This window comes from Durio zibethinus, chromosome 25, assembly GCF_047325235.1.
Source record: "Durio zibethinus cultivar Kanyao isolate XHJ-2024 chromosome 25, ASM4732523v1, whole genome shotgun sequence".
NCBI classification, from domain to species: domain Eukaryota; kingdom Viridiplantae; phylum Streptophyta; class Magnoliopsida; order Malvales; family Malvaceae; genus Durio; species Durio zibethinus.
In genome coordinates, this window is record NC_143186.1 from 20,378,517 (window position 1) to 20,404,431 (window position 25,915).

General features: G+C 35.2%; 3 protein-coding genes and 1 pseudogene across 6 annotated transcripts; all 4 read left to right on the forward strand.

Moving 5' to 3' along the window:
- The first annotated feature begins 1,711 nt into the window (after positions 1 to 1,711).
- On the forward strand, positions 1,712 to 4,352 carry LOC111275528 (ubiquitin-conjugating enzyme E2 28-like). 2 transcript variants are annotated; one of them, XM_022860875.2, is made up of 5 exons: positions 1,712 to 1,848; positions 2,444 to 2,555; positions 2,961 to 3,088; positions 3,756 to 3,860; positions 4,024 to 4,352. In XM_022860875.2, exons 2-5 carry the CDS (start codon positions 2,486 to 2,488, stop codon positions 4,165 to 4,167), a joined length of 447 nt encoding a protein of 148 aa, XP_022716610.1. In that variant the 5' UTR covers positions 1,712 to 1,848; positions 2,444 to 2,485; the 3' UTR covers positions 4,168 to 4,352. The 2 variants fall into 2 exon arrangements, with proteins under 2 accessions (XP_022716610.1, XP_022716611.1); XM_022860876.2 differs by having other exon boundaries at positions 1,777 to 1,848; positions 2,468 to 2,555.
- Positions 4,353 to 12,570: 8,218 nt separating this feature from the next.
- LOC111275527 (phosphatidylinositol/phosphatidylcholine transfer protein SFH13-like) lies at positions 12,571 to 18,164 on the forward strand (annotated as a pseudogene). The gene is made up of 14 exons (XR_016333615.1): positions 12,571 to 12,609; positions 14,058 to 14,425; positions 14,570 to 14,669; positions 14,875 to 15,141; positions 15,523 to 15,600; positions 15,678 to 15,784; positions 15,867 to 15,914; positions 16,003 to 16,103; positions 16,242 to 16,340; positions 16,432 to 16,545; positions 16,636 to 16,804; positions 17,038 to 17,424; positions 17,515 to 17,589; positions 17,998 to 18,164. The product of XR_016333615.1 is annotated as a phosphatidylinositol/phosphatidylcholine transfer protein SFH13-like (transcript).
- Positions 18,165 to 20,476: 2,312 nt separating this feature from the next.
- On the forward strand, positions 20,477 to 23,334 carry LOC111275524 (GPI-anchored protein LLG1-like). The gene is made up of 3 exons (XM_022860872.2): positions 20,477 to 21,106; positions 21,187 to 21,243; positions 22,473 to 23,334. Exons 1-3 carry the CDS (start codon positions 21,028 to 21,030, stop codon positions 22,832 to 22,834), a joined length of 498 nt encoding a protein of 165 aa, XP_022716607.1. The 5' UTR covers positions 20,477 to 21,027; the 3' UTR covers positions 22,835 to 23,334.
- Positions 23,335 to 23,842: 508 nt separating this feature from the next.
- LOC111275526 (small ribosomal subunit protein eS17x-like) lies at positions 23,843 to 25,279 on the forward strand. 2 transcript variants are annotated; one of them, XM_089754865.1, is made up of 3 exons: positions 23,843 to 23,959; positions 24,374 to 24,837; positions 25,228 to 25,279. In XM_089754865.1, exon 2 carries the CDS (start codon positions 24,394 to 24,396, stop codon positions 24,817 to 24,819), a length of 426 nt encoding a protein of 141 aa, XP_089610991.1. In that variant the 5' UTR covers positions 23,843 to 23,959; positions 24,374 to 24,393; the 3' UTR covers positions 24,820 to 24,837; positions 25,228 to 25,279. The 2 variants fall into 2 exon arrangements, with proteins under 2 accessions (XP_089610991.1, XP_022716608.1); XM_022860873.2 differs by lacking the exon at positions 25,228 to 25,279 and having other exon boundaries at positions 24,374 to 24,988.
- The last annotated feature ends 636 nt before the right edge of the window (positions 25,280 to 25,915 follow it).

The window sequence follows — 25,915 nt, forward strand, 5'->3', positions numbered from 1 at the left end:
AGCTCATGGGCTATTCGGATATAGCACAGGAGCGAGGAGAGGCCAGGAAAGTAGGGAGTTACTGGGCCATCGAAATGGCACAGTAACGAGTAGAGGCTTTGGGGCTGTCCTCTCTTCACTCCCGGACTTCTAATTGGTAGGGAGGGAAGAGAGATAAGACAGCCATAAACCTCGTCTTTCAAGGGAGTGAGAGGGTCATGGGATGGCACTCTCACGATTGTAGCTTCCCTTTGCTTTGTTTCCTTTCCTGGCCTCTAATTCCTCGACTAAAAACCATAACTACCATTCCTATTGTGCTGAACAAGAGAGTAATGTTTCCAGTATGGAGTCGGCGTCGTTTCGGTCATGCGTGTCAGGATATACCTGACGGGTATATGACAACAGATGGGTCGAACCCATCCCAAGTCAAAGCTCTCCTGATGTCATACCCCAACTAATGCCGTCTTGTCTAATAGTAGCTTGAGCCTTTGAGCTAGCAGCTAACATGGAAGAATGAGAAGAGTGCTTTTTAGTTTATTGATTTAAGACTCTTTCACTTATCGGTTAGCTGATTCCACTACTAATAGTTTCATTAGTCACTTATGTAATTAGAGATACCAACTTGTTTTTCAGTTTAGTTTATAGGACTGGTAGGGGTTAGCCCCGCAGGGGGTCCGCCGAAGGGGTCCGTCCGGAGGGAACCGAAGGTGACCGGAGGGGTCCGTCAAGCAAGAACGAATTCCTTCTAGTCTCTTTCGAGTCTAGGAAGGGGTCTATCCGGAGTTCCCCTGTTCCATCGGGGAACGCAGGGTTCCGAAAGCAAAAGCGATAACGATAGCTGTCTAGAAAAGGAGGGGGGAAGGAGATTCCTTGTTATAAAAAGTATCTAAAAGGTATAGTATGCACGATACCTACTATAACTGCTATTCTCTGAAGTTAAACTCGTAGTCGAAAAGGTAGTCCCCTATTCCGGATCGTCTACCTTTTAGGTCCGGAATAGAATAGGGACTACTCCATTCCTATTTTTAAGCTATACTCGTATTCGGAAGTGGAAGTCCCCTATTCCTGTTAAGGAATAAAGTAGGGACCTCTCCTTAACTCTATGGTTTTTTTTTAAAGGGTTTAGTAGCTAAATGTCAAGACAAGAAAAAAGTAACTATATAGAATCCTGTTTTCTATTGTATTGGATAATAGTTACTATAGAGGATGTAGGGGAAGGGGGGTAAAGGCTTATTTACTCTCCTTTATCTCTTTTCCGGAACACATAACTCAAGGTTATATATATATATACATGCACCACCTCTTTTGGCCTACTCAAACTCCCAATATTAAGTTTTTAATTTACTAGCTAAATACTCATCAACAGCTCTAGTTTGCTATTTTATATATATATATATATGAAATATTATATTATAAATATTAAAATATATATGTTAAATTATTCGTATTTTAAAATTAATAAAATATTAAAAATATAATTTTTTAAAGAATATATCTATTTGGGTCGACCTGAAAGAATTGGGCTTTATCCTTTAGTTATCTGGATTTACTTAGACTCGACATTTGGATTGAGTTGCGCTCCAATATAAACGCGTAAAGTGCTGATAACATGTTTGGATTGGACTCGATACCACCCGGATCAGGCCGTCCGACACCTTTGGAAATTAGAAAAACAAGAGCGAATAAGAAGGCGGCAAGTAAATACTAAAGAGGGCCGCGTGGCAGAGAATCACTGCCACCAACGCCTCTCTCTCTCTCTCTCTCTATAAATCATAATAAATATCAAATCCAAAGCCCCGAATTTTTTTACTTCACAAATATTTTCTTCTTTAGCTTCATACCCTAATCCACTCATTTCCACCCCTTCAGGTACCTCTCTTTTCTCCTTTTTCATCGATTTTTCTTTTTCCGATTCAATTTTTACACCAAATTCTTTTCTTTTTTATTCTTATTTTAGATTTTTTACATTTTGATTTACTACTATTTGCTTCGCTTTTGATTCCCAAGAATATGATTTTATCCCCTATTTTTTTAATCCGATTATGTTTTTGGTGATGGATCGGTGTTTTCATCTCTCTTTCTCTTTTTTTTTTTTAATTTTTAAAATAAAATACAAATATATGTTATTAATTTAATCTCTGTTTTTTTTTTTTTTTTTTATGTTGATAATATATGTTGTCCATGCCTTTGTTTGCTTGCCTAGAAAATCTGGAAAAAGATCATTAATTGCTCTTAATAGAGTCACTTAGCTCCGCTCCACATAAATAAATTGTAGTATTATACTATGTTGAATCCATCAAAATTTTAGACCTTTGAGTTTTTCTTATATAAAATTAAAAATTTTGTAATATTTGTTGTTCCACGGTTGACTATTAAAATAATTTATTAATGGAAAAGGATAGTTGGGTTACTATTAATTTAGATTCTTTATTATTGCATTTTTTCATATATGATTTTAATGCAGTTATCATCCAATTGTTTGTTGAAGACTTTAGAGAGTTTTTGAATGGCTTCAAAGCGGATTAACAAGGAGTTGAAGGATCTGCAGAAGGACCCTCCTGCTTCATGCAGTGCCGGTTTGTTTCCTTTATTCATTAAATTTCTTTACTTTTAAGTCAATTATGAATTTGGTGGAATTAATTAAACCTAGTGATTCATGTTCCTACGATCTATATGATTATTTTCTGCTTCATCCATTATATATTGTTGTTGATTGTTTAACTGAATCTCTTGGTGTTGGTAATTCAAGATGGTGTAAGTCTTTAGTGGCAAGTAGTAATACCACAAGTTGTTAGCTGTAATCTGTTTTTGCCATGAACGGGACAACTGGTTATTGTGTTTAGATACTGACAGGGTTTTGATTAATATTTCCAAAAACCCCTTAGAATGGCCAATATATGGAATAGAGAACATGGTCAGATTGCACCTTTTCATGAAAAATAATTTAATTGTTTCTTTAAAATAATACTGCATGTATACAGGCCCCGTTGCTGATGATATGTTCCACTGGCAAGCAACAATCATGGGCCCATCAGACAGTCCTTTTGCTGGAGGAGTCTTCCTTGTGGCCATTCACTTCCCCCCAGACTATCCGTTCAAGCCACCTAAGGTAAAAAAAAAAAAAAAGCATGTATTTCATCCAACTATTATGTGTCTGATTGACTGCCTATCAAGAAATCTCTTGTGCACATGTCATGGAATGCTTGGAAATGTTTCTCTTCTTCTCTTGCTAATCAGATCTGTTTTATTTTATATATAATTGAAACATCAGTATCATTTGGTTTGGATGGTTGGTGGTTGGGCTAAAGCTAGATTTTGTGTTATTATCACATGAAAGAGATTTAAATCTTTTCTGAGATAGCAGCTTTAACAAACAGAGAATACAGAGAAAAAAGAACACTGCTTCTGATTATAAAGGGGAGTGGATTTCTTTTTAGTATGCTAAAATAGTCCATATTTTTGTAACATTGGTTTAATTAAGAGTTTAAACGAATGTCTTGAACATGTATTAGCTAGCTTTTTTTTTTTTCTTTGTTGGAATTTGTTGCTGTCTTCTATGTGCCTGTGCTCTTGTTACTTAAAAATGTAGTCTATTACCTGCCATGTCTGCTTATTTTGGCAGAAGTTATACTTTTTCTATCTTAAGCTGAATTTATGGTATTTCCTTGTGAGATATATATATATATATATATATATATATATATTCTATTATATGCAAAAGTAGGTGATTCTTAGGATTCTATTTTACCTGATTGTAGTAATTATCTTCTGTAAAGGTTTCTTTCCGTACAAAGGTTTTCCATCCTAACATCAACAGCAATGGAAGCATCTGTCTTGACATTCTCAAGGAGCAGTGGAGCCCTGCCCTTACCATATCCAAGGTAATACACTTAATATAATTCCCATTATGTAATCTGCATGAATCATAGATGGACACCATGTTCATCATTGATTAACATAATTCCAATCCTAACAAAGCCCTTGAATATTATTATATTCTCACATGCATAACCTTTTAATTAGCTGTAACTGTCTGTTTTGTAGGTTCTTCTGTCAATATGCTCACTTCTTACAGACCCAAATCCCGATGACCCTCTGGTGCCTGAGATTGCTCACATGTACAAGACTGATAGAGCTAAATATGAGAGCACTGCCCGCTCGTGGACCCAGAAATATGCAATGAATTAAGGGTCTGCCACGATGTCATGTTTGATCGCTATATTAGTAAATAATAGAAATAACATTGTCTGGATATTAGAGAAAACACCTTTGAGAAGTTTGTTGTTGTTTCTGTGGATTTGAAAGGGTTATTTATAAACTGAAACAGGTCCTCTAAAAGCTGGTTATATAGATGAAACAATATTTATGCTAAATTGACGTGTTTGCTATTGCAATTGAATTTATGGCCTAAACCTGAAGGGTTAGATTTTTCGTGATCCTAAACCCTCTTAAGTTCTCAAACAGTAATTGGTTGTGGGATGGCATAATTTATGGACGAGGTGTATTTTTTTTTTTTTTTTGGGTTAATGGGTTAAGTAACATAAGCAAAAGTGAAAGAAACTTTACTATGTTGATAATCAGGGAGAATTGATAGAAATCGGAAGGGCACAAGCACAACCAGTTAAAAGTGCTGAAGCAGAGGGGTAAATAAGGTCTTCGTCAAGAACTGTCTGTTAACACCAAGCATTGGCTTAAGCTGGCGCGGTTTGAATCTTTTGGGATGGATCATGGACATAGAAATTTTGTTACCCCCACCCCCATCCCCCAGCCTGGATCAAAGTTACATTACTTCTTACTCCTGAGCGTTCCGAGGCAGGCTTAAGAATTGGGATTGATTTTCCAATTAAGGCCCAATGGTAGGGCTGGATTGGGTTTTGTTCGGCCTGTAACCTAAGTGAGTGATCTGCAGATATCTTTCTTTTGTTTTGTTTTTGTTTTTGTTTTTTTTTTTTTTGAATAAATTTATTAACTTAATTGGTGTGACCAGTTGCAAAAATTTGGTCGTAATAGTGAAAAACTCGAGTTGAATTGAAGTTGAAGGAGCGGAGACTGAAAATGACGGACTATAAGGAGGAAGGAGTAAGTGAGGGTTAAAGTTCTATGCTATAAATTTTACCTTGTAGGCATAAAAGAAAAAAAAAAAAAAAAACCACCCAGCATTAAGAAATGGCCGAACGGGCGACCCTCAGTCCTCAGTGCTCAGTCCTCAGCCCTCAGCAATTGGTATGACTGACACCTCCAACACCTCTCATGGTGTTTGCATGTATCTCCTCATTTTGCTTGAATTGTGTAATATCATTATGTGTTGCCATTTCTGTAGCCCGTTTCCTTCTCCAAGGCGGCACCACCGGGGCGGGGATTCATTTTCATTCCCTGATATGAATTTCTCCTTCTCCATCTGCATCTTCAATTCTATTCTAATTTAATTTCTCAACTAGACCAGCTAGTATAATGCTAACAGCCACATGCACGATGGATGCAACCAACAGCTTTATGAGAGAGAAAATAAGGGGAGGCATGCATATGCATGGAATCATATATAGAAGTAATTAACTTCTTCACTTAAAATAATAACCAAGTAATTTTGACTTGAGGTATATTATCTTGTCATCTAAAAAAGACCGTGGGTTGGATGCGGTGTCGGTACAAAAAAATTAATTTAATGTTGTTTAATTCGCACAAATTGAACCTATATTGCACTATCGTAAGTATCACACAAACATCAATTTTGTCTAATTCCTTAATTTCTTTTTTTTTTTTTTTTTTTGGGTGTGAAGACGGAACTATCATAACTTAATAAATAATACGAAACACGACAAAGTCAGCTACATCCTCCTGCAGCAGTGAATGAACAAAAGAGGGAGGTTCTTGAAACTTAATATAACAGACCTCATTACACATCATACTATTACATAAGGTTCTACTTCCAAAACACGCGAGAGCATCATCACATCTATTGCCTTCCCTGAAAACATGTTTCATCCGCTGTTGGTTAAAGGCATCTATAAGATTCTGGCAATCAGAGATCAATGGCAGTAGAAGTGGATTAGGAGGAGATTGACTTTTAATCATAGAAATGATAACAGAAGCATCCAGGTCAATATCAAGTTTCTTAATATTGAGATGTTGAGCCAACAACAGTCCATCCCTTAGAGCCCACAGCTCAGCAAGAATGTTCGTGGCAACTCCAATAAATCTAGATGACCCAACGACCCATTTTCCTTCATGGTTACGGATGACAGCTCCAGCTCCAGCTTTGCCTGGGTTTCCCATCGATGAACCATCTGTATTGAGTTTGTACCAGCCTGCATCAGGTGGATTCCAACGAATAGGAATAAAAGAAGACATGTTTGCTCTTATAGGTTTTTGGTTCATGGCAAAGTATTCGGCCACTCTTTCGTTCGCTCTTCGAACGATGTTATCCTCAACTCTCTGACCCTTAAAGACACGATGGTTCCTTTCAAGCAAGATCTCCCACAAAATGTGCATGAACATCAGGCCCCATGGGATACCATGAAGGCTTGATCTGTTCTTGCAATTAACATTTCTTTTGATCCACTCCTTAAAACTGATTTGGGGAGAATGGAGATTTAAGACATCTTGTTAATTCACCCATTAACTTTTGACACATTTGACAGTCCTTGAAGAGGTGCTGGATATCCTCTGGTTCACAGTTGCACCACACACATTCTTCTTGTATATTCAAGCCTCTTTTCCTTAAGAACGTTTTAGTAGGCAAAATTTCGTACATACATTCCCAAATGAAAATTTTGAGTTTCGGAAGGAATTTGAGTTTCCAAAACCATGCCCATTTGACATTAGTTGGTTTTTTTGAGTCTCCTTTCACAAGTTTGTAAGCAGATTTAAGGGTGAACGAGTCTGTATCAGAGGCTGTCCTACAGGAGAAATCAGTCTCCTGACCACAAAGTTGCATTGGCATTGCTCTAATGGTCTCCATAACCATTTGAGGGAGGATGAACGAGATGGTGGCGTCATGTTGGCACTGTAGACTAGTCAGAACTTGTCTAACGTCCACATTGCTATCATGCTTGTTTAATGGTCCTTGGATCATGGACCTAATGCTACCAATCCCGGTCCAATTATCATGCCAAAACCTCGTAAAGGTCCCATCTCATACGATCCAACCAAGCCCTTTTTCTACAATAGGCCCAGACCATTTCATAGCTTTCCAAAGTCACTGATGCTGTAGCTGGATCTATCCCTTGGCTTCTCTGGTTTAAGTATTTTGCTTTCAACGTTTGAACCCATAGAGATTCGCTTTGATGCATGAATCTCCAAGCAAGTTTTGTTAGTTGTGCTTGGCTCTAAACCCTAGCCTCTTTCAACCCTAAACCACCCTCATGTTTGCTTAAAGTAACTACACTCCAAATTAAGAGGTGTACTCTTTTCCTTTGTTCCATGTCACCCCAAAGAAAGTTTTTGTTGGTACGATCCAACTCATTGCAAATGCTAGCTGGGAGCTTTCGACATTGCATAAAATACGTGGGAATGGATTCGGTAACCGATTTAATCAAGGTCAGCCGTCCTGCAGTTGAGAGGAGGTTCACTTTCCACCCAGCTAACTTCCTTCGGATCTTTTCCACTATGAAAGAGTAATCCCATTTGGTAACTCTGCTCTTATTTAGAGGAAATCCCAAATACTTCCCAGGATTATTTGTTTCTTTGATTCCCAATACAGTGCCAATGATATGCCTTTGATCCTGGTTAGTGTTTGGTGAAAAGTAGACCCACGATTTTTCAAGGTTAATGCTTTGCCTCGATTCCGTGCAAAAATTTGTCAGCACCTCTCTCATAGCCCCTGGAGTCTTACTATCCGCCCTACCAAATAATATGACATCATCCGCAAATAAAATGTGCGAGAGAGTTGGACCATTTCTGGAAGTTTTACTAGCCATCCATTTCTTCTCATCACATGATTCAAGAATGTGAAAGCCCAAAAATTCCATGCACATTATATACAAGTGGGGGGATAAACGGCTCCCTTGTCTTAAAACTCTAGAAGGCGCCAGTTTTTTGAGCAAACCTCCATTCAACATAATCGAAATAGTTGAGGAGGAAATACAGCTCATAATAAGAGTTATAAGAGGTTGGGGAATATTAAAGAAAGTTAGGACTTTCCTCATAAAGCTCCATTACAAACGGTCATAAGCCTTCTCAAGATCCAACTTGATGGCCATTTGCCCCATTTTCCCTTTCTTCCTCATAAAAGAATGCAACATTTCTTGGACTATAACACAATTGTCACACCCATTACGACCTTAATTTCTTTAGTTTGAGAGTTGTTCTCAATTGATTTTGCCTCCTGGAATAATCAAGAATAATCAAAGCTATGAATTTTTTTTATTAGTTATCTTTTATTGAAAATTAAGGTATGTGAGAATGAAGACCTTTGTTTACAGTTACAGCTACCAGGCACGGAAACAGATCGATAGTCACAGACAAAAGAATCACTTTCATTTACGGATTTCCAATTCAATTATTTTGCAACAATTTATTACTCCACATAGTAAGTGGATGAAAAAAGTCTCCCTATGTACTTGTACATAGAGAGTGTGTCAGTGTGTGAGTGAAAAAAAAAAAGGCTTTTTAATCCAATGAGAGAAAAGAGAGAGATAGAAGGATCTTTGCATTTGTCGCTTTCTCGATCGGAATGTCTTCAGCCATCGCCAACATTACTCCTTAAGACAACATGTTGACATACATACAGATAAAATACAGTCCTTTCCCTTAATTGCAGCCAGACCAAAAAGTTAACTTATACATGCTAAAAGAGAAGATGGAGAAGACAATACTACTCTTCTTCATTCAATATTCATTCTTTTCAGTAGTTAGTTTTCAGTTTGTAAACATGATAGCAGAGAAGGCATGCAGGTATTGATGGCTTGACTGACAGGGACTATTAACTGTACAACTTTCTTGGTTTTGGCAATGGAAGTTTGGGGCGTCAGGTCTTTGTCTTCTTGAGAGTGACTTCCCTGTCGACTATCGATGCTCCCTCCACAACCAGCCAGCCCTTGGGTTTTTTTTTTTTTTTTTTTTGTTTCTTGTTTGCACCTCGAGACATCAGATCAGAATCAATTCACCCTATCTCTGCCTCAGCCCAAAAGCATAATTCCAACTTTGGACTCTACCTGCCAAAATATCACTCTCTCTGTCTCTTTCTAGTTACTTGGATTAATTTCCTCTTTATTTGATCATTTCTACTTAGCTATTCAAATTCATTAACCTACCTAGCTAGACAAACTAAACTTAGGATGGGTTAACTTACTAGATAATACTAAAAGAATCTAAGTTACAAATTACATGCTCACTTTTTATTGTAATTAACTTGAAAAACTAAAATAAAAGTGTCATTAAGAAAAAGCATACATTTCTGTAATACTTTAGTCTAAATAATAATTGGGTTAGATTAATATTAAAGTCCATCAGTTTATTAAGATATTATTTAATAAAAAAAAAGACTGAAATATTAAATAAAAAAAACTTAACTATCGTGAAATAAAAAAAAAATAGAGTTCTTCTTCATCATCTTTCTTAGGGTCAGAGAATATGAAAAATCAAGTTAGAGATTCATAATCAGAGGCTACAATCAAGTTAATCCCTTAAAGATGAGTACATACCTTCTTTTTATTTAAAAAGAAATATCAAGTTGATTGCTATTATTTGGAGTTGAAGTTTTGAGAGTAAAACCAAGAAAAATCATAAAATCTTTCATTAATCTTCATGATCTATTTGAGTAAATTACTAGGCTTTATTTATTTCATGTTTTTAAAATTTATTGATGATTATTGAATGGAGTTTGAAGGCTGAAAATAAGGATTTGAATTTTTAGATATTGAAGGATAAATTCTATTTTTAGATGAGATATTATGATCTGTAATAATGAATTAAAATAGAATTTTGTATTAATGGATAGATTATTGCTGTGATTATTATATATCATTGGAAAGCATGTTGAATATAGTTTCTAATGAAATAAACGAAAGTTAAATCCGAGTTTTCTATGAAGAGTTGTCTAATTTTAACTTAAGGATATGCAGGTTGTAAGATAACAACATCAGGGTTGAATTACGAAATTCTTTTTAATTTGTATACAAGGATTTACATATTAAGCCATATATGTTTGGAAAGCTTATTGAGTCTACTTTCCAATGAAATAAGCGGAATTGGATTTGGAGTTTCCTGTGAATAAATATATAATTTTTATTAAAAGGTATACAGTCTGTTTGACAATAGTATATGACATGGATTTCAAAAATTGTTATAACTAATCTACAAGGAATTACAAGGTGTGCCATATATGGTTAGAAAGTTTATCAAGTCTAGTTTTTAACGCATTAAAGAGATCATAATTTTGATTTGGATATATTGAGATATGACTATTTTAATGAAAATAGGTCAAGCTGCCAGTATTAATTAGTTAAATTAACCCTTGTGTAACTTAGTTGATTTTTGTATAAATGGTCTAAAAAAGGGTTGATTAAATTCTGATCTGTTGAAATGATCTTGGATAGGCCATTAATTATTTTAGGAGAAAAACTAAGTGGTGAAATCGAATGGAGGTAAGTAGAATCTCACACACTTTGCTTATTTTTGAATCTATGAATATATATATATGTGTGTTTCTAAATGAAAGAATGTTTTATTTCTTTATTTTCGATGTATGAAAATAGGATCAAGCATATGATTATTTTGTGTTTTTCTATATAAATGATGGATCATGCTTATGAATGAAATGAGAAAATGATTTATGATTAAAGAATGATTTGTGAGGGTTACGTTTTTTTATATCTCTAGGAAGTAGGATCATCGACACCAGAACTAGTTCTACGACCCTGATTAACAGATAATAGTAGTTAGCAAAGACATGATTATACGATCCTGCTAACGGGTAATAGTAGTTAGCGTAAGGCCTTGGCTAACGGGTTATAATAGTTAGCAATGATCATAAGGATGAAATTATCGATATGACCAATGTCACGGGTTATAGCAATGACCGTAGCTAACGATAAACGATTGATAATGATGATTTATGATTATGATGACTTATGATGATTTTTAATGATTAATCCATGATTTGGTTTGATTATGATATTTGAATAATAGCATATTTTACAATAATTTATAAAGTGACATATTTTGATATTGATTTATGAATTTATGAAATATTTGACAAAACGATGATCTTGAAATATTTTGATATTATGATTTGATGAATGTTTTGAATGATTTATATGATGTATAAGAAAACGATACTTGATCTGGTAAGGTGTGTGAGCCTATACTTACTGAACTGTGGTTTGCTCATTTTCCTTTTACTTTTTCTTTACAGATGATTAAGTGATAAGTTTGATTAGTTTTATATGAAACTAGAAGATGAAATGGGTAAGATTACTTAATCATCGGAGAATATGTTGGTCAATGAGATTTTAAGAGGCAGTTTTGTGTTTTATATGATTTGTATTTGGATATATAAAGATGTATTATCAGCTAGATTAAAAATATGAATTTTATTGGATAGATTATTTTATTGAAGAATTTTAAAATGTTTAAGAAATAAAGTCTTCGTATTATTTTGAGATTTTTTTAAAAATAATATGATCGTGTTATGTCTCAATTCTACATGTGATAATTTTAATGTTATTTTAATGTTTAATATATATTGCACGAATTGGGGTAGAAAATGTAGTGGCATGCTTGCGGAGTTTGTGACCACTCAAATGCAATCATAACGAAAGTTGAGCTTTAGCTTCCTTTGGTTAATTTTTCAAACAACCTGATTGATTTGTGGAGCTTGGCTTGAACAATATTGTGCATGTGTTGATGCAATAAGAATGGTCCAAAATCATTGACCACATTAAACCTTCCTCTTTAAGCTAACTTTTTTACTGGATGTTAGTCAAAATCAAAGTTGAATAACAATAATTAGATAATGAAAGAATTTGACTTAAAAGTCACAATTACCAACCAGTACTTTTTTTTTTTAAGAGTGGTGGATAGCATGGGACCATCCTCATAGATACGCGAAAACATGCTTTATTAATGTGTCTTGGATGGACCTGTTTCAAACTCGTTGGTTAACTTAGGAGTACTAGTAAGAACTACTTCATCAACAGTCACATTTATTCCAAATAAAGATAAAAAATAGCTAGAATGATGGATTTTCATGGATTCATTTTTGTGGTTTATATAAATATTTGTAGTAAAAATGTTTGATCAGAAATTGAATGTGATGATGGTGGATTCAGGTGCATGGTACAGGTGGGGTTGGCGTTTCTAGCGAGGATTTTTCATGTGTTTTGCATTTGTGATTTTGCAGGGCTGCTGGGTGCTGCTACTGCTGATGATAAAGTAGAACTGTCTAAATTGTAGCAGTAGTAGTATTTAAGATTTAACAGTTCCGTTTCTATGGAAAAGGATACTAACTAGTAGCATTGAATGATGTTTCCAAGACCTGGTCCTAGGATTGAAAAACAGTGATGTGTAGTTTAGACTTAGTCAGGGGATGGCTGACAGGTGGAGTCATGGATGCGCAACCACAAGCAGAAAAAGCCAAGTCATGAGATAGAGATGGATTCTGGAGATCTTACTCTCTGGCCTCGTGCAAGGGTAGAGCCCAAGCCACTGCCACCATTGTAATTTTGCCAAAGAAAGAGAGATCATGCTGACCTAAGCTAATATGTACTATTTTTTATCAAAAATAATTTAAGAGTAAGAAAATCAATTCATAAAAGTCAAAATAAATCATTAATTTAATTGAAAATTTTGAATTTATTAAATTTTTATTTATAAATTTTTTAAATTGATAAAATATTTATTAATAAAAGCTTATAAAAAAAATTAAAATTTAAGTACTAATACATTTAACATTCACTCCTTGACTACTCTCTTCCTCGCTTCTTCACTTCGTCTAGTCGTATCATCCATCATCATCTATCGTAACTAAATCATAATCATCTATATATATATATAAATATAAAATTAAAAATTACCTTAATTTAGAGTCAAGGCAACAAAAAATTATGATCTTTAATTTTTAATAAATAATTAATTCAATCGATTAAATTAAATTTATTTTTTTTGATAAAAAAATTTTAAATTTAAATTTTGTATGTAAATATTTATTGAAATCATTTTGAATGCATAATTTATAATCATATATTTTAAATTATTAAATATAATATATTTTATTTTAATTTAAAAAATTAATTAATTTATCTATCTTTAAATTTTTTCTTATAAAAAAAATTCTTTAATTGATTTAATCAAATATGGAATTTCGGACCATATTTTAATTTCAGTAGTGTTACTCCGATTATAAGTATAATATAAGCAAAGTTAAATATTTATATGCTTAAATAAATAAATAAATAATACTAGTATTACTAGAATCTGAGTGAGAAAACGACTTTACTCCTTAAAAGTCAGTAAGTAACCGTCACCCCCATTCCATATTAGCCGCCACTTAGGATAACAATTATTTAATTATTTTTTGGTAAATATTCAAATATATAATTGTAGATTTGTATATAAAAATAAATAAATAAATAAAAGTATTGGCGTGCTGACATAAGCTAGTTGAACTAATACTACCATTAATCCCCAATTTCCAGAGTAATTATTTCATTTTAATAATTAATAAATAAAACATTTTGAGTAAGGAGACATGAAGAAAATTAGTCCGCAAGTCCTTAAGCTTTCATTGATAACTGAGAGCAAAGCTTGTTCATTTTTGTCCAGATCTGATCATCCCCTCATATTTCTTTGTCATATTTCAACTCTACATTTTACTTTTTTTCCATAAATTCTGCTGCTTTATAGTTATTGCTTCTTAATGCCAAATGATTCATTTCAATTCATTAGTTTCTATTTTCTGTTTTCTATTTCTTTTTCACAGTGTGCAGAAGCAGAGCATGATGGGTTTTTTTTTTTTTTTTTTCATTCCATTGAACAATACTACTAGCTTCAAAGAACAAAGCTTTTCCTTTTAAATTGCGCTGAAATGTCAGGTATATTAGTTAACACTACTACTACTACTACTACTATATGTTTGCTAGTTCAAGAATGCATTTCTGTCCTGTTTAATTTATAATTTATTTTGGTTTTGTCAATATTGGGAACGGGTGGTTGAAATTGGAGCAAATGATGAAAGCAGAGACAGAAGGTTTGATTTTGACAACTCTGAGTATGAGAGAAGGAGATCCAAAATTGGAAATCTGAAAAAGAAGGCCATAAATGCATCCAACAAGTTTACTCATTCTCTTAAGAAAAGAGGGAAGACGAAAATAGATTACCGGTTTCCTGCTGTATCCATTGAGGATGTCAGGGATGCAAAAGAGGAGACTGCGGCTCATGAATTGCGTCAAAAACTTGTTCATAAGGATTTGTTGCCTCGTAAGCATGACGATTATCATACTTTGTTGAGGTCGGTTGGTGCTTTTCAGACACAAGGGTGTAAGCCTTTATTAAGCTTAAGCTGCCAAATTCCACAGTTCTGTTTGTTGAATGTTTCACATTATACCTGATCAACTCAAGTATGCTAAGAAGTACTACTACTTTTAACGTGTAGGTTCTTGAAAGCTAGAGAGTTTAACATTGGAAAAACAATCCAGATGTGGGAAGAAATGCTTAAATGGAGGAGAGAGTTCGGAACAGACACCATTTTGGAGGTGAGAAATGTAAACTTTGTTCTTTCTAGAATCCAGTCTATAATGTTTATTAAATTTGGAATGCTTTACTGGAGAAGACTTAACAAATAAAACCACAAATGAATGTCTTGCATCATATTTGACGGGGCCAAAGAGTTTTCTGGCGCCTTAGATTTTGTGTTTTTATCATAGAAGTTTAAACCTTTTGTCGTCAATCAATACTTAGGATTTCGAGTTTGAAGAGCTGGAAGAAGTATTGCAATACTATCCCCAAGCGTACCATGGAGTTGACAAGGAAGGGAGACCTGTTTATATTGAGCGGCTAGGAAAAGCCCATCCAAGTAGGCTTCTGCGTATCACCACCATAGATCAATATTTGAAGTACCATGTCCAAGAGTTTGAGAGAGCTCTTTTGGAGAAATTCCCTGCTTGTTCAATTGCGGCAAAGCAACAAATCTGCTCAACAACTACTATATTGGATGTACAAGGATTGGTATTTAGCTCTTATCTTTGACATCCTTTAACAAATAGAAGATTTGACAACATTATAGATAGCATTATGGCAGAACTTTGCTAGCCTTGTAGCTTTTAGAAAAATTCTGCATTGTCAATCTACTCGAAAGTTTTCTTTTAGATATAAGGTCTAGCACTAGAACTGAATACAAAAGCTGCATTTTAACTTTACATTTGCTATGGCCCCATTTCATTAATGACTTAAGCAGAGGCACTAATGGAGTGTGCAATAGGGCCAGTCATATTTACTATGGGAAATTGAAAAATTTTCTTCCTCTATTGATGCCCCTTTTTTTGTTTCATTTACAGCAGCCTAATGGTAGAATTATAATCGGTAATTAAATGTTGATTTTGAACGTAGGGCATGAAGAATTTTAGCAGGACTGCTGCAAATCTTTTGGCTGCCATGACTAAATTAGACAACGGTTATTACCCCTAGGTATCTGATCCAATCGAATCATGTTTTTACTTTCTGTTTCTATTTGTTATGTAATTCTTTTTTGTATGGCTTTACAGACGTTACACGGAATGTACATAGTCAATGCTGGTCCTGGATTCAAAAAGATGCTTTGGCCGGTTGCTCAGAAATTTCTTGATGCAAGGACAATTGGAAAGATAAATGTAAAGGATATGGCTTTAGGCTTTCTTCTTTCCATTCCCCTTCTCCTGCTCCCTAGTTCAGTTTTTTTTTTTATAATTTGCAGGTTTGGAGACCAAATCTCTCGGTAGGCTACTCGAAATCATTGACTCTAGGTCTGTTAATTATTTGTACATTCTTACCTACAAGAGAATTCAACCTATGATCCCTCCTAAGTCCTTGCTTTTCCTTCACCTCTTTTAGTCAGTTGCCTGATTTCTTAGGAGGGTCATGCACTTGCTCTGTGGAGGGAGGGTGTCTTAGATCCAATAAAGGTCCATGGAATGATCCTGAAGATAATGAAGGTAACCATCCCTTTAATGAACTTAGTTCTGTTTATGTAATATGCTGTTTCTTCCTCTCAAGCATGGAATGTTTGTTAGACATGATTTTAGGTTTCACTCAACTTTTGTCCGTAGATTAACATATGGTTCCATTGATAGCTTGCACATAATGCAGAAGCAACATTTGTGAGGCAGATCACCAGAGTATCTAATGACCAGCATAAATATGACTCCCATGTTAAAACACGGCCACTAAAGGCAAGTATTTAGTCTCATGATCATTGAGGACATTACTGTTCTGTGATTATATCTTCTCTGCACGTGTTTTAACACATACTATGTTTGTCAGGGAAGGGCTAGTGAAACGTCAACAGCAGAGTCTGGATCAGATATTGATGACCAGTGTTCTCCAATTGGAAAAAGAAGCTCTGTATTTCCTTGTCTGGCACCAGTTCATGAGGAAGTGAGTTGCAAAAGCAGAGAATTCTGTTTTATGTGGTAACTAATGTGTGTTTCTGTGCCTTTTTAATAAAAATGATTGTGATTTATGCAGGTGGGGGTGTCAGATCCAAATGCTTACTATAGTTGTGATGATAGTTTCCCTCTGGTTGAGAAAACTATAGAAAGTGACCTAGGACTGCTATATTCCCCAGATCAGTTGCCTAATTGTAGTTATGTGGATTGCCAATCTCATCAAAGAACATCTTCTTATTATTCGGAAGGTATTTGAAAATGCTATTTTATCACAGTAATCAGTTTCTCTTCTTAGAGGAGGATACTTTAAATTTACCTTTGCTATATCGTTTGTTTGATGGTGCATGGACTGTGTTTCTTGTTTACTATCTGGTTTCACATACGATGTGGATAATTTACCCTGTACTTGATGGATTTTTTGTTATAATTCCCTATTCTTTGGACTTGTTTTCCAAATTGAATCAAATTTGAGGAATTTCAGTCATCCGTTGGTTAGACACTGTCAAGGAAAAGGTGGGGAGAAGGAATATTTATTCTGTGGAAAAAATGCTAATAGGTTTATTGGTTAGACTGGTTGCCTTTATTCGCACTGTTCAATTTGAATTTTGGAGAAGGCCAAACAATATTCATCCTTCGAATATGATTGATGGAATCCAACACGAAGAGCCATTCAAATTCAACAGCACCAGAAGCTGTTAATGAAGAAAACCATGTCCTTCCATGTTTAGAGCGTCTTCAGAAACTAGAGAAAGCATTTGAGGAACTTAGCAACAAACCTGCTGGAATTCCCGCAGAAAAGGAGAAAATGCTTATGGAATCTCTGGACCGAATCAAATCTGTCAAGTTTGACCTTGACAAAACTAAGCGAGTATGGCTCATGGAAATTGCTTTACATAAATTAGAGGTTTGAAGACTGATTTAAATGATCACAATCATTGACAAAAGTTTCATGTTACAGGTTCTGCATCCTACAGTAATGAAGCAACTTGAGATTGCAGCGTTGCTGGAAAATATACGTGCATCTAAATGTCGTGTAAGTTCCATTCTCTATAAAATAGTATATTCCACAGTGTTGCAATCTTGAACATGATCCTATTCTGGTGTTTAGGAGGTTTCATGTGTTTTAGTACTCTGTCAATGTGATAAGGGCAGCAGAAGAAGGGGGGGGGGGGGGGGTAAGTAATAAGTGAAGCCATTGCTTGATGATTTCACACCAAATGAAAAGGAATTCAAAGCCTAACTTTCTATTTGAGAAAGGCAACCATCAGCTAATCTGTTTATGGAAAAGAAAATTGTTACAGGCTTATGAAATATTAGCTCTAGCCTCTAGCCATGCTTTAGAGTTTCAAATGCCGATTTGTCATGTTGGTGTATATCAATTCTTTTCAAGTCATTGTTTTCTTCACGCGAGGAGTGACGATTGTTGGCATACTTGTTGCAGCAACGAAGATTATTCTGTTGAATGTTTGGAGATTGAGCTTGCAGACAAAGTGGAGCTATAGGATGTCGATGCAGACAAAGAACGTCATCTGAGCCCATCTTTGTTCGTGGCTCGTGGACGAAGCATGGGGGATGGACTCTTTTTTTTTGCCTTCTTCGTCTCCTTTTAACACCTCCCACATGACTGAAGTTACAGTTGAACTATAAGGATTTTTCCAAAACCTATCTTTGAAACAGTGTGGAGAAAAAAAAAAGTGAAATATAGTCTTACAATGAGTAATGTTTTTGTTTTTATCTCATTATGTTCGAATGAATATAATAGCTATGTCCTACTTAATGTAAACACTGAGCATAGTGAATGAAATTTTGAATCCTAACTGGAGTTCCATGGAAGCCACCATGACACAAGGTCAAATAAGGGCACTTAAAACACATACATTTTCCTTTTCTCATGACCCACTTCACTATCTGAGACGGAGAGTGACATCCAAGACCTGAAAACATCATCCACTATATCTATAGATGCTTTAGATAAAAGGAAAATGTCCAAGATTCCCCTCAATATACAGGCAATACAATCTATAACGTCGGAGGGAATGGCTTTGCTCACGCCTTATGACTGCTGGATTAGAGTCAATATGCATCTAATTTATCTACTAGTGCAAGAGGTCCTTGCTAGTTAGAGGCACAACTTCCTGATATATTAAGTTTCATTTGTGGGTTGCGATCAACAACCGTGCGCCTTTCATCTGTCTTTTTCACCTGATGGAGCTAGTTAGAGCTAAACTTGGATTTCCTTCAAGTGCTATATATAGGTATATATAGAGTCTAGGTCACCTGATGGAGCTGAGAGGATTTTATCCGTTTGCAGGCAATTATGGGTTCATAAAGCATCCACCTAGAGCCCCAGAAGCGATCCAAACATTGATCTGATAAGACTGGATATTAGCCAACCCATCGCAGAACCTAAGCAGTTTTCAGGGGGTTCTTAGTTAGAACCCTTTGGCCCTGGCCGAAACCATTTGCCCAGTTGCTGCTTAAGATTATGCGAGCATTGATGATTTCATGAGGAGAAAGTGGAAAATAAAGATTCTTGATCAGGACAGCCGACCCGAGTCTTCCCTGATAATGTTATCTTTAGGGAGTTGTGGCCATATATAGCCTTTTTGCGGTTGGCGGAGGCCATCTCTTGACCATTGTTTTTCTTTCGAGTCTTCTTGCCACCGTGCTAGCTTTTTCATACTAGTAGAAAAAATCAAAGACAACACTTTCAAATCAAGGGAGTATATATATTGGGAGAATGCATGCAGGCCAATAACAAAGAGAGTTGAGCTGACTTTATTTTGTTCACGCGTCTAAGTATAACCGCCGTACCAAAACGGCCAAAAGATCTTGAGAATATCTGTTTGTTATGATAAGCTTATGGAAAGGAAAGGGTAATTTCATTCATTCTTTGATGATAATGATTGATATAGTTGTAAAATAGTGAATGAGTTTGATAATCATTGCCGATGTCTATGTGATCTAGAAGTGGAATACTGAATTTTCAATCTTCAATAATTTTAAATCAAAAAATTAATAATCCTTTAGATGTTCAAATTAAATGAAATTAAAAAAAGAAAAAAAGAATGGTGGGTCGATATTCCTTGGTTTTTCGTTTTGCATGGCTGGTTCTGTCTGGAAAGCTGACCAAGCATTTAGGTTAGTAATTAATAATAGCAACCTCACCATATGGTAGAAGGTTAAGGTCCTGGAGTTATTATGCCAAAACTGATATAAATGCAATCCAATCATATACATATTAATGTAAAGGTTGGCGCAAATAAATTATGCTCGCCTTTGTATAGGGTCGACAATAAGTTGGGTCGAGATGATTTTTATTCTTCTCAAATTCGATTCGATTTTATATTTATAAAATTTGAATCTAAATTTTTTTATTTTTTTATTATATTTAAATTCGATTCGATTTGATATTGTATAAATTATACCCAATTCAATTTGATTTAAAATTAATAAAATATTATTTTTTAAATATAATTATATAAATATATATATAAATAAAAAATTAAAAAATAATTTTTATATAATATTAAATCGGATCAGATTGAATTTACTTACACTTTAAACTTAACTTGACTTTAATTTTTTTTTAATATTATTCAATAAAAATTTAAATTTAAAAGTAAAAATCAATCCTATAAAATTGAGTCTAATCAAAATTCATTGAAAGCTAATTGAGCTACCAATCCTATCTCCCTGTGAGTTCTACTATATCTCTATTTTTAACTCTCCATGTAAGATTTTAGAGAAAAAAAATGTAAAAATGCCTCGAAAATTTTCAGGTTTAAAATTCAACTCATTTTACTGCCAGGCTATTGATTATTTTGGCCAACTATTGTTGTTGTTTAGTTAGACTTCTGAAGGCAATGACAACTGCAGGCATCTGTGTATAAAATAGTTTATAGTTTTACACATGAGTTAGATATTTTTTGGACGAAAATTGAGAAGGTATAGATTGAACAAATTAAAAACTAAAAAGAAAGGAAAATTCCCTTTTCCTCTTTTGCTGCCGCTTCGTTTTCTAATATACTATCTTGCTCCATAACTTTCGTTGAAAAAGTTGATCTCATCAGTTATCAGCTAGTAGCTGGTAAAACAAAACAGTGGTCAGACAGTCTTAAAATCATCAAAAACTTATGTTTGGACAGTCACAGTTGGAGTAGGAGCCCAGTTTTCGCGTTTTTAGCTGTAACCCATTTTGAATCATAAGCAAACCAACACACCGCCTTCTTTTCTCTTTTCTTCTTTGTCTTTCTTTATTTTATATATTATTCAATTCCAAATTTCAAAGCTTGAAGCTTTGGCTTTTCTGTTGCTTGAATACCCAGAAGAGAAACAGAAGCTGCAAAGCATAAAGAAGCCTTGATTTTCTAATAGTCCATTCTATATTGCTCTGCCCCAGAAAGGAGGCAGATCTGCTTGCTTTCCTTTTATTAGCCCACAGCAAAAACCAAAAAAACAGAAGTACTTGATGGGGAGAGAAAAGTTGTTCTTTTGGTTTGCACTTTTCTTCCTTTTGTTGGGTGTCTCTGCTTCCACTTCAATTTCAGGTATTTATCAAAAGATTTTACAGGGTCTCCAGCTTCTGAATCCATCATTCACCTTCTAATAATTGATGATCTGAATGCAGATGGTGTCTTCGACTCTTTCATTTCCACAGGAAGGAACCTCCTTCAGACCAAGAAAGGTTCTTTTTTACCTTCTATCTCCATTTATTTATTTTTTTTAATTTTCGAAAAAGAAAGGTTCGGTGATAGGGTTTAGAATCAGATAAATCATTTGCTACCAGATCTGATGCTTTGAGATTTTCTTTTCTTGGTGTTAGTCCATTTGAGATCTTCTCCCTTTTTAATATTGCACCATTTTAATGGAGATAAATGAGTTTGGTTGATGTGCCACACAAATGATTTAGCCGTAATCTCAGATGATGAAATTCTGCTTATGCTAATATCTTCATCAGGGGGAGGAAGGGACTGACGGGGACTTTTTATCTTGTCTTAATTTTCCGGAAGCTCTGGTGGAGAAATTGTTTTCTTGCTTTTGCCATTCTGTTTTAATTAAAACCATAAACATTACGAAACTTTCATTGACATTTTACCAAAACAATAAACGATTTCCATCAAACTGAAAATATGAAATTTGCTGATTAAGGTGTTTATCATCAACATAGATGCTCTACGTTGTAACGACAAAGATGCTATCAAACTGTTTTCTTGGTTCATCTTACATTTTAAAAACATCTTATTATTGGAGCAACTAGCAGAGCTAAATATCATTCATCAACCCATTTATTGCCTGCTTGTTTTCTGTTTTCCAAGCTCGAAAACAGTCAAACGGTATGTTCTTCTGTAAGTTAACCATATTCAGTGTTATCATTCAATTGATGTTGGGTGCTATTTTATTTTTCTTTCACGATGTCTCCTGTTCTTGTAAGGGAAATTTTCCGAGTGCGTAATAATGTTGTTCTTTACTAAACGACACCCTAAACTTGTGCATATTTAGTCCTATCATTTATTTTCCAAGAGCTAGATGAGACTCAAGATTTGCAAATCATTTGTGGCAAATGTTAAATAATCAGACCTTTGCTAGAATTAGATGATCTTGTACATGTTTCCTTCCCTTAATACTATCCGTCACATAATTCGATACCCATTTGTTAACTGCATAGCTATGTTAATTTTTGCGTTTTTGCTCGGCTTATTGAAGATTCCAGAAGTTTATTTCATCGCCTTAAGCCCTGTGCACCACATAATTCAAATATTGTCAAACAGCAACGTTAGAAAAAGTTGATTCCATCGAAAGATCTCTTGGAGCTTTGTAGATGTTAGATGGAAAGCAAAGGTTTTTTGTGGGCTCTGTTGTTTAACTATGAAAGGATATTAAACTTGACATACTATTTTGTTTCTTTATCTGCAGCTTGCCCAGTTAACTTTGAGTTTCTGAACTACACAATTATCACAAGCCAATGCAAAGGACCCAAGTATCCACCTGAAAGTTGTTGTTCTGCGTTCAAGGAATTTGCTTGTCCTTATGTGGAACAGATCAATGACTTGACAACCGATTGTGCTTCAACTATGTTCAGCTACATTAATCTTTATGGGAAATATCCTCCGGGTCTTTTTGCTAGTGAGTGCCATGAAGGGAAAGAAGGGCTTGCATGCCCTGCATTACCTCCATCAACATCAGAGAATGCTAGTGGTAGTCAGCTAATATGTAATCCATCGATGCTGCTAATGGCCACGGCCGGGTTCCTAATGTTTTTATCCTTGTTGTTGTGAAAGCCTGGAAGTGAATTCCATTTATTCCAATTGTTGATTTATATATTATATTCCCACTTTTAACCTTGTGAAGAGTACAGTATTTTGATACATGAGGTTCGTCAGCCATGCTTTTCTTTGTACTTGAAGAAATGTGGTAGAGATTGGAATGCTACTGGTAATAGTTGGGAGAATAGTGCTGTGTGAGAATGGGTTTGCAATGCTAATGGGGGTGTGGTATCTTCTTAGCACACGTACCGAGCTTTGACGTGTGTATTAGTTGGTGATGTGAAGTTGTGAACTGCCACTACTACTACTACATAGATTCTATATCCTGAAAACCTCCTTGCCTAACATACAACTTCATCTCTCCCGATCCTGAAGGAGAAAATTAGATTTGTGTGTCGTCTCTACTATTTGCATGTCAAAGTTGGAACAACAAAACTATTATTTGCCAATTTCATTTCAACTTACCCGCTATTTGTTGGACATGATTTGTGCTTAATACATACCATTACTAATTAATTTTTTTTCTCCATCAATTTGCTCCTTTCTACAGTGTACGTATAAATTCTTGCAAAATAACAAAAAGACCCTACGTAAATCTGCTATAAGTTAAAATAGTTGAACATAAAAGAGTTTTTTTTTTTTTTTAAGAGTTTAGAATCAGAAGTGATTTAAAGTTTATTGATCCACTATATAATATTTTCATACATGTATAATTTATCACATTCCCATGAAAAGTTCAACTATTAGATCTAGATACTAGCTGTAGTTGAGATGAAAAAGGCAGGAAGACAAAAATGAATTTTCTTTCATACAAATGGATTGGACATTGGATGAAAATTTTGCTCCAATTCAAGAAGCCTCCAATCACTTGTTTTGCTCCAATTCAAGGACTTGATTGCAATTTTAGCAAAACAAAAGCTTACTTGTATAAAAAGAAAAAAGATAGACGGATTCAACTGTATACGTACATAGAGATCATGGGCCCATAAAAAATTACTGAAAGGTTAAAAACCCTAAAATAAGATTAAGGCCCTTACCCGTCCGGAGGTTTATATTCCAAGCTGTTGGCGCTGGGTTTTGTTTCTTCTTTTGAGTCTTAGGTGCAGCCTCTCTCAGGCGTCCTGATTCTTTACCAAGGTACGTTCTTCTCTTCATTGTTTGATTGGTTACTCAGAAAATGTAAAAAAAGTTCTTTTTATATGCTGTTGTCACTTTGTCATGTCCAAAATGAACCAGTAGGTTTATCTGGGCATTATACATCACAGAATGGACCAAATTTACTTTTTGAAGTTGTGAAAGATGTGGAAACACTTTGATGGTCTTTTAACAACCTATCTGCTTGGTTCTTAGGTCTCTACACAAGCCTTCATTTATCCTTGTCTTCTACAATGCTTCAATAGACTCTGATTTTTCATTTCGCAAACTTGTTTTTGCTGATTGAATTTTCTTCTTCCCTACAACTAGAGGTTTTTGCGTTTCCCCTACTTCTGAGGTGAAACCAAGAATCATTCTAGTTTCTAGATTCATTTCTTCTTCCTCTTCCCTTTGCAGGAACAGCTAAATTATCTGAGATGGGTCGTGTTCGCACCAAGACAGTGAAGAAGTCTTCGCGTCAGGTCATTGAGAAGTACTACTCTCGCATGACCTTGGACTTCCACACCAACAAGAAGATTGTTGCAGAGGTTACTCTCATTCCTACGAAGCGCCTTCGTAACAAGATTGCTGGCTTCTCAACCCACTTGATGAAGCGCATTCAGAAGGGTCCAGTTCGTGGCATCTCACTTAAGCTTCAAGAAGAAGAGCGCGAGCGTCGCATGGACTTTGTTCCTGATGAGTCAGCTATTAAGACCGACGAAATTAAGGTTGACAAGGAGACTCTTGACATGCTTTCTGCTCTTGGCATGGCTGATATTCCTGGTCTTCTTGAAGTTGAACCACAAACTATGATTGCTCCCCCAGTTTTTGGTCACCTGGGTGGTGCTGGTAGGAGATACTGAGGTTATTGAGCTTTGCAGGTCGTTTTGAGACTAAACAAGTTTTGATTTTATTACTTAATATTGTTGCTACTAGTTAATTTTGAACGTGTTATTGAATATGGATGATTTGGCACATGGGCTGAATGTGCATAAAAAAAATTGGTATATAAGTTCATTTAATTATGATGTCCTTCACTCGTGATTTATGGTTTTCAATCAAGTAATTGGTTTTATTTCTGGATGTGGTTTGGACGACTATTACCAGCAAATAAAAGGGATTTGTGCAGCTTCATTTAACAATCAAGTTCCTTGTGTTTTTTTTTTTTGCTTTGTTGCTCTTTCTCTTTTGGTTGTTTCTTTTAAGAACAGTAATTACTAGACAATATCTATAAATACAATGATCTACCTGATTGACAGCACAAATAGCAGGAACATTCATGTCAAATAAGACAGTGTGGATGGCATCTTTAAGCTGCCTTCTTGATGTTTGGCAGATTCAGTATCTGGAGTGATCAATACAGAAGAGAGGTGAAAATCTGACTTAACCATGGTAAAGTTCAACTATTTCTACCATGGTAAAGTTCAACTATTTCTCACTACAACTAAACTTTACATAATCAGGTGTGACCCAAATACCATTGTAATCTTCTCTTCTTCATAGAGGGATCCCAGCGATGAATATGATAACGTCGTTGTAATAGGTGAAGAAGTTAAATGAGTGAGTGAGGGTGGATGGGTGGCAGAGTCGGCGGTGGAACAGGAACGATAGGAGACTGATTCTCAGACCTTCCTCAGCAGCGTGGCCATTGCTGATGCGCGGACAAAGAGGAGGATTTTATTATGTGGGATTGTGAAATGAGGTGAGATGGATAGATGGATAGATGGAGATAAGGTAAAGGCAAGGGTGGGTTGACGATGACGTGGACTGAGATGGAAATGACACTCATTTCATAGATAGAGTGCGTCGTGGAACGGGGTTTGATCTTGCACCTGATAATGTTACGTTGTTAACGTGTATATAAGCACTGTTGTCAGTGTCTCTGTCTGATCCATGTTTGTCGTTTCTAAAAACAAAGTGTACTACAACTACCACTGACGATCGAGACTATTTTGTTTC